This window comes from Bidens hawaiensis, unplaced genomic scaffold, assembly GCF_021521415.1.
Source record: "Bidens hawaiensis isolate Kalapana, Puna unplaced genomic scaffold, B.hawaiensis_p1.1 tig00001792_1, whole genome shotgun sequence".
In the NCBI taxonomy this organism is placed as follows: domain Eukaryota; kingdom Viridiplantae; phylum Streptophyta; class Magnoliopsida; order Asterales; family Asteraceae; genus Bidens; species Bidens hawaiensis.
Genome location: NW_027491100.1, coordinates 1,524,975 through 1,533,641, shown reverse-complemented (window position 1 = coordinate 1,533,641; position 8,667 = coordinate 1,524,975). Strand labels below are relative to the sequence as shown.

The following is an 8,667-nucleotide window of genomic DNA, read 5'->3' as shown; positions in this document are numbered from 1 at the left end:
GAATTAAAAAACTAAAATTCTCGAACTAATATGGTGCCGTCAAGCAGCCCAATCAGGTAGTTGCGGCACCAAAGTTCTTAATTATATATAGTGTATATATAATATAATAAATCTATGTCCTCGTTTTGTAGCACATAGGTTTGACACGCATTTTGTAATATTTTATAACTAGGGATAATAATTGGCATTGTATATGAATTTGGGTAAACGAATTCAGGTAACTGGACAAGTATCAAGTGATACCATACTAGTTCTGGGCCAAGCAATACGTTAAGTGTTTTCTAAAAACGTAACCTTTTTAAATGAGATAGCAAAAGAACAATATTTCACATTTTAATAATCTACTTTCCTTTTTAATATCAAGTATATTAAAACTTGATACTTCTATTAAGAATCAGGATCAGAAGGACTTTTAGTAGCGTGAGCTTGACTCGACATGGTTCAATGCGTAAAGCTTGAGCCTAACAGCTTGCCTAGCCTATTTGCGGGCTTGAACTCAATACAATGAGGACTTTTAGTAGCGTGAGCTTGACTCGAAGGGCTCAAGTATATAAGAAAAACCCTGTAAATAGCACATGCGGGTCGAGGCCATGAGTAACAGTCTAAATCCTGATAATTACAAATTGTCACAAATTTCAAACATGTTATTTAACTAAAAAAAACTACTGGTTTAACTTGATTAGATATTCAAAAGCTTAAACAACCACCTAGCAGCACAGATGACATCACAATAACCCTCCAAGGTATGTTGGTGATTCAAGTTATGTTTTTTCTCTAACGGGTCAAACAGACGAGTCGGGTAATTGGTATGAAAGGTTATATTACTTTGCTAGTAATCTAACATGAAAGGAAGATAAGTTAAGGGTCATTCTGCACAACATCAGCATTATTACAAAGATCAGATTTTATAAACCAGAATCAAACAATAAAAAAATCACATTAGTGTTTCATATTACACCACTATAACCAAACTCCCGGGTCAGCTTCCGGGTCTGCATTTCCCGACTCACACCCGCTGCATCATCCAACCGCCCCACATCCGCATACAGATTCGAAAGCAAGACTCGACTCGGCCCGTGTAACGGTTCAACATTCCTCAAACATTCAGCAGCCTTTTCTCCAATCTCAACATCACCATAGCTTCTAGCAGCCGCCAACAACGTGCCCCATATCACCACATCCGCCTTCATCGGCATGCTCGTTATCATTTCCCACGCTTCCTTTAACCGCCCAGCCCGACCCAAAAGATCCACCATACAACCATAGTGTTTAATATTAGGTTCAATGTTATACACATTTCTCATACTTTTAAAATGTTTTTCACCTTCTTCTACCAAACCCGCGTGACAACACGCGGTTAAAACTCCAATAAATGTTATCGAGTTAATCTCGATACCGCGTGCCAACAACTCGGAAAAGATTTCTAGAGACGTGTTCGCGTGACCATGCATCGCTAAACCGCATATGATCGCGTTCCACGGTGACACGGTTACCAGGTCGCGTTTGACTTGGTGAAACACGCGTAACGCGGTTTCGATACTCCCGCATTTCGCGTACATGTCGATAATGGCTGCGTTTAAGTTATCGTTAATGGGAATCGAGTTATGGATTATAAACTCGTGGGCTCGTTTTCCTAGTTCTAACAAGCCCGAACTAGCAACCGATGAGAGCATGCTAACCATGGTAACCTCGTTCGGTTTAATCCCGTTAACGAGCATTTCGTGGAATAGTTGTAGGGCCTTATCGGGCTGGCCCGTTTGTGAGTATCCCGATATCATTGAGCTCCATGAAAAAACGTCTTTATATGGGATTTTGTCGAATAATTCTCGGGCCGAATCAATCAGCCCGTTTCTTACTAGGCCATATATTAACGCGTTCCACGACGGCAGATGGTTTTTGCAGCCGGTTTCGAATTGAATTTTCGCGAGCTCGATATTATTGCAAACCGAATAAAAATGAATAATCATCGATTGAACAAAGTCGTAACGGTCAAACCCTAATTTCACACTTACACAATGAAACTGTTGACCTTCCGCAAACGTGGTTAGCTGACCACATATCGAGATTATATCCACCACCATAACATCATTCGGATAAATCCCGCTCTTTACCATCTCTTTATACAACATCAAACCCGACCTCAAACCTTCAACGTGCAAAACGCACTCAACAATCGTACCCCACGAAACCACGTCTCGTTCAGGCATTTCATCAAACAGCTCACGCGCAAACCCAACCAATCTCGCCTTCGAGTACCCATTCAACATCACATTCCACGTAACCACATTCCGGTCTACCATCCCATCAAACAAAACCCTTGCGTAATCCAAACACGAACACGCGCAATACACATGAACCAAATTCGTCGCCACTAGAATAAACCCGTCAAACCCGTATTTAACCACCAACGCGTGCACCATTAACCCGTTTCTCCCACCCGAAAGACGTGCATAACACGAGATGACACTCGCCAACGTAACCTCATTCGGAGGCAAACCCGACAACCCCATCCGCTTAAAAACACTGATCGACTCCTCCCAACACCCGTTTCGGGCCAAACCCGCGATCAAAGTTGTGTACGAGACGCTATTTTTCTCCGGCATTTGATCGAACAGTTGGCGGGCATGATCCAATCGACCGAATTTGACATACCCAGATAGCATAATGTTGCAAGTAACCCGGTCGGTTCGATACCGGGATACGAACATTGACTCGGCGTCTTGAAAGGCGGCGAATTTGGTGTAGAGGCTGATGAAGGTGTTGGAGTGATGGTTGGTTTTGAGGTGTTGGGTGTAGAGGAGTGGTGTGTGGTGGGTATGTGAGGATTTCAGTGACTGTATGAGGATTTGTTCGTAACTGGTGGGTTGATTTGGAGGTGAAGATGAGTGGTGTTTTGGTAATTGTTTGAGGGTTTTGAAGGTGAGTTTCATTAGATGGGTTTTAGTTATGTGTAGCAAGTATGTGATTTCAACGAATCCAAGGATGCTAGGTGAAAGAAAAAGGGGTTCATAATTCATCGTTTAAAAAACACCAAATTTAAGATATATTAAATGATTAATTTAGATGTTTTTATTATTTTTATAATTATATATACAACATAATGTAATTATAGTGTTATGACGATGTACTTGCATAATTACACTATTTGTATATATAATTAAGTCACCAATGGTCGCCTACAAGAATAAGTCAAAACCAAGATCAAAATAAACTGTTAGTACTTAGGATCCAGGAAAAAATCGAAATCAGGGATCCCAGCGAGATTAGGGATCCTGAGTCACAAAAATTGTCCCCAAAATTTGACAGCTGTTATCACGATTTACAGCTGTTAAAATTTCAAATCGGTATTTGTTGAGGGAATATTGCGTAATGAGGTCCCTATTGCATAATCCTTAAGCTGGCTTCCACTTTGTCTTGTTTTAAGACAACATTTTTCTTTCCTTTGTTCCAAGTCGCCCGTGAAGATCTTAGAAAGAATAGGGTATGTTGAAGTAACCTGAAAGCTGCAGCTCCTTATATATTTGGATTGAAAAACATTTTCTGACATTTTGTTGGTTTGTTTGAAAATAGTTTGTAACATGAATTTTCAAGAATCAAATGTTTGACATATTTGTGAAATAGGTTTATAAATCCTATAGGATACAAGATATCATAATAGTTTTCATGTAAAGATGTGTTTTTGATCAAAATTCGAACTATTATCAAACCCTTAATTATTTAGAAAGACATATCCGAAATGTATAGATTATTTTGAAAAATAGGTTATATAAATGTCATGACTTAGTTAATTGAGATTGGTCAAAAACTAAAATCTCAATATGGTTAAAAGCATATAATAAGAAATTTAAATGTGCAAAAGTGTAATAAGTTGTGAAATGTTAAGTTTGGTTGTAATAAAACAATTTACTTTTCTATTTTTATGGTGATGTTTGAACAATTTTAACTTTAGATTTAAACGACGGATGGTCAAGGTGGAAGGATCCTGAAGCTTTCAGGTCAAAGCCTTGACCGTTTCTAATTATGTTGGAAAAACTTTTGATATCTTTGGTGAAGGGATCTTGAGGATTTCAGGACGAAACCAAGGGTATTTAATTTGGCAAGGGATCCTCTCACACCACCAATGATTCTTCCACACCATTTTTTTCCTATACGGCTCGTATAGAGTTATACGGTCGTATAGCACCTGGATCGTGCCAGTTTGTGTCTGATGTCGTCGGCCATCGTTTGTAGTGCCTCGTATAGCCCTATACGGGTCGTATAGGCCTATACGGGGTTATACGGTCGTATAGCACATGGATCGTGCCAGTTTGTGTCTGATGTCGTCGGCCATCGTTTGTAGTGCCTCGTATAGCCCTATACGGGGTCGTATAGGCACTTTTTTTAAATGATGACCATATATCTAAAATATGTGATTTATACAGGTCGTATCTGGCTCGTTTATCTTAAAGGGCTTAAATGTTGAGCTCAAACTTAACTCATCAAAAGCTCACGACTGTTTGTGGTTGGTTAACCCAGCTTGTTTATTATTAATTTTTCTAAACAAAATTTGAGGTTTTTTTAATATTCTAGGCATATTTGTAGCTTACATATAATAAAAAATTGAGGTTTTTCTAACATTTTGTTCACATACATTAAGCTTAGAGAACTGAAAATCTGTCTATACGAGGTCGTATAGCACTATATGGCTCGTATAGTCGTTTTCCGGCAGCGATTAAGGCAGTCTGAATGTTTCTGCAAATGTTTTCTATACAGTCGTATATCCCTATACGACCGTATAGGTTTTATGGCTTGCCAGAGAGCAATACGAGACATTTAATGCCTATACGGCTCGTATAGGCCTATACGGTCGTATAGGCTGCAAAAAGCTTTTTTTTTTTGTCCAGTTGTCAGTCATTCGTACCCTATACGGCCGTATTAGCCTATACGAGCCGTATAGACATGTGAGGGTGGTATATGAGGATCACATCCCTTTAATTTTGATGAACATAATGACTATCTTTTATCCTTATCTATGTTTATTGATTTTTACACTGCAAAAATGTCACGATCAATATTTTTGTAGTATAAAAACATTAAGTGAAAAAAACATCATCATCATCATCGTACTCAGTATATCCCACCAATAGCAATGCTATGGTAGGGTCCGAGGAGGGTAAGATGTAGACAGCCTTACCTCTATCCCATAGGGATAGAGAGGCTGCTTCCGGTGAGACCCCCGGCTCGATAGTAGTTTTGCATCAAGCCTTGGACATAAGGCACATAGCACTCAATCATCGGGACACCGGCTGATCGGTGCATGTGCCCTTGTCTTTCGGCTATCAACGCCACCACATGATGCCTGATTAACCTTCCGCCACTTTTAACGTTATTTTCACGAGATTAGTAAAATAACGTCAAAATTAGTGCAATTTTACTTTTGCCCACCCGAGGGTTCACACATATATACATTATATGCGCGCACCGCAAGCAGGGCGAATTAAGTGAAAAAAACACTCAACACAAATTAAAGAGTTTGATGCCGATTCCACGGTTTTACTCGAATGGTTCAAAAAAAATTGATCATAATCAAAATAACCCGAATCGAAATATTCGGGGACTAGCTTCACGCTTACAATTAACTTTTATTAAACATAAACAACTAACTAAACAAAAGACCTAACAACCATATTTATAAATAAAATAAACAGTTGGGCCGGGCCAACTTAAGGGGCCGGATGCTCCTGCATCATACCCCCGCTCTTGAAAAAAACTCGTCCTCGAGTTTTGTCTCTTGACCAAAGCCACCTCGGTCGAATGGAACATCTACCCGATTCTTGTTTATCACCATCATAACCCGCCTAGACATGTTAACTTCACGGGTTGTCTCGTCTCACTCTGAACCTATACCACCTGGGTCGAAAGGAGTGTTAAATTGTGACCCGTTAACGATTGTTGGCCAACTAATAATATCTAATTCATGAAGTTTATTTACCAGCCCCATGTCATTAATATTATTGGGAGGCCCACCTCTGGCAATAGAATATGAACTTTGTTGAAAAGTATACTTCCCGTGAGCTTCAATTCCATTTTCAAAACACATAGCCGTCACATGCGTACCATGGTCATGCATGCAAATAACCTTATCACATACCAAAATATTTACCTTCTTTTGAATATTTATTTCCTTTTCAAACTCCCCATTTATCGGTTGATTATGCCAATCACCATTAATTTGAAAAACCGACAATCTTGGGTCAATAAACAAACCCATCGAATCTTTTTGTGACAAAGATGGACCGCCAATCATGGCCATCGGAATACCAATTCCCAGCATAGAAACACCACCATCTTTAGCAAGCAAACTTTTGAAAGCCACTTCATCATCATCAACACTTACGTTTCTTTCGGAATACATGCAATCCTCACCATCTTCATTTTGCTTGGCCTCTTGAACGGTATTACCAATCAGAGCCATACGCACCAACAAGCACTCTTCTTCATCTGGGCTAAACCCGTCTTCATCGAATTGGGGTTCTTCGTTTGGCAAGAACTCCTGGCCATATTCATGTTCATAGATCGGTTCGTCGAACCGAGGGTCGGGATGGTGGAAAGGATGCTCCTCTTCCTCGTTCACATCGTCCCAGACGACAGTTCCCGATTCAGTATCCTTAACCCGCATCTCCCGTTGTAACTCAAGATCTCCGACTCGTTGGCGGAGCCGTTTGATCTCTTGCTTTATTTCAAGATCACAGACTCGTCGCTTTGAGTCGTTTGTGTTAGGGCACGAAAATTTGACACTGTGGATACGTTATCCTGACATATGTCTGGATCAGTTATCCTTAGCATGTATTCCAGATCGTATCAGGATCAAGGATCTTCAGTATTTATTACTAATTAACGGCTGTTCTCATGTGTAGTCTTATATTTAGCAGGTATAACGGTTAGAAGACTTAGTCTATCCACTAACTTGCAGTCAAGAAGATATGGCACGTGGTCAAATGGCTGTAACACATTTAGTGGGGATAATGGCGGATTTATAGGACTTCTTGTTCTGTCGCAAATAATTGAGTACTGAGGATATGTTATTCTTGAAGACGTGTCTGGATCAATTATCCTTCTGAAGAGTTCCAGAGCTATGTCAGGATCATGGATCCTCGGTATTTGGTGTTGTTAACGGTTGTTTCTTATATGAAGGTTGATATTTATCAAGTGCAACGGCTCCAAGACTTATTCCACCGGATATCTTGCTATTGGACTTGTCAAACACGTGGTCAAAGTCGTGGATGAAGATAGTGGAGGAGTGCCATGAAAATAGGAGCTAGTTGTTATTTTTCTTTTCTTATTTATATTGAGTTACGATCAATGCTAGGTCACACACACCTGCTACACAATAACACTCGCATACTCTAGCTGTTAGTTCTCTGCAAACACACACACTTAGTATCGTTGTATTCATTGATCAATAACTCCACCCATTGCAACCCTTTTTTGTAATTAATAAAGCGGTGATAGACGATTTGTCATCACCCGAGGTTTTTTTTCCTTTGATCTGAACAAGATCAAGGGGTTTTTCTTCGCAACAAATCTCAGTGTTCCTCATTATTTTGTTCACACAATCGTTGTTATTAGCATAGCACTATACCTCACTTTTACGGATTTGGATACATTATCCTTAGCTGTTTTTATCCAAAACAATTTGGCGCCCACCGTGGGGCAATTGGTGCTATTATCCATATCATTCCCATCAATTTTCGATTTTTTCATACCCATATCACTATCAATGGCCTCTCAATCAACCTCTGCTTCATCAACCATGCCGTCATCAGTTCCTCTCTCATCAAGGACTTTGCCACCGATGCCTCCGCCAATCACAAGAGCACCACGGACTGCTGCTGCTGGAAGCAAGACGCAACTACCAGCCTTCCAGTGCTCGAAAACCGCTGCTGCTGCGCCGGTGGTTAATACTAACAGTGATGTTTCATCTATGTTTTCGCAGGTTAAAGCATACATGGAGCAGCAGAACAAGACCAACCAGAGGATCCTTCGTGAGATAGAGGATCTCAAGAAGACTAAGAGGCCAGCGGAGGATCACGCTCCCCTGATGCCCAGGATGTTGGACTTCACCAGTCCAAGATCCATGGCTCAGTTCACACAGGGATCATCTATCCTTCGACATGGGTCCATGGGTCAACAGACTCAAGGATCCTCGTTGTTTCAGCCAGGATCATCTATCCTACAACAGGGGTCCATGGGTCAACAGACACAATGATCCTCGTTGTTTTAGCCAGGATCCTCTATCCTTCAACAAGGGTCCATGGGTCAGCAAGCTCAAGGATCCTCATACTTCCAACAAGGATCATCCATCCTTCCGCTAGGATCCTCTGGGTTATATCACCAAGGATCCTATAACTCCCAACCTCAAGGATCCTTCCTTCAGAATCAAGGATTCTCAGTAGTTCAACATCAACGATCCTCCGAAGTCCATGAAGGAGATATAATCCCCATGCAGACCATAGCCTCTGGAGGACCAACTCCTGTAGCAGACGCTTCTTATCTCAGCTACTCATCCGGGATGCCGACCTACGCCCAGCGAAGAGGTAACTTGTATGGGTAACTTGTATGATCCTATATCTTTATATGCTAATCGTGGTTTCATGCAGGATGCAGGTATCAACCAAGCTATGGCCA

General features: G+C 40.7%; 1 protein-coding gene and 1 pseudogene across 1 annotated transcript; both read right to left on the bottom strand.

Moving 5' to 3' along the window:
- Positions 1-872: 872 nt before the first annotated feature.
- Positions 873-2,930, bottom strand: LOC143597723 (pentatricopeptide repeat-containing protein At5g19020, mitochondrial pseudogene; annotated as a pseudogene).
- A 2,818-nt stretch (positions 2,931-5,748) lies between these two features.
- On the bottom strand, positions 5,749-6,728 carry LOC143597415 (uncharacterized). Its single transcript, XM_077075926.1, has 2 exons — positions 6,007-6,728; positions 5,749-5,880 (listed from the first exon to the last, which is right to left on the bottom strand). The coding sequence occupies exons 1-2, from the start codon at positions 6,656-6,658 to the stop codon at positions 5,870-5,872; spliced, it is 663 nt and encodes a 220-aa protein (XP_076932041.1). The 5' UTR covers positions 6,659-6,728; the 3' UTR covers positions 5,749-5,869.
- Positions 6,729-8,667: the final 1,939 nt, after the last annotated feature.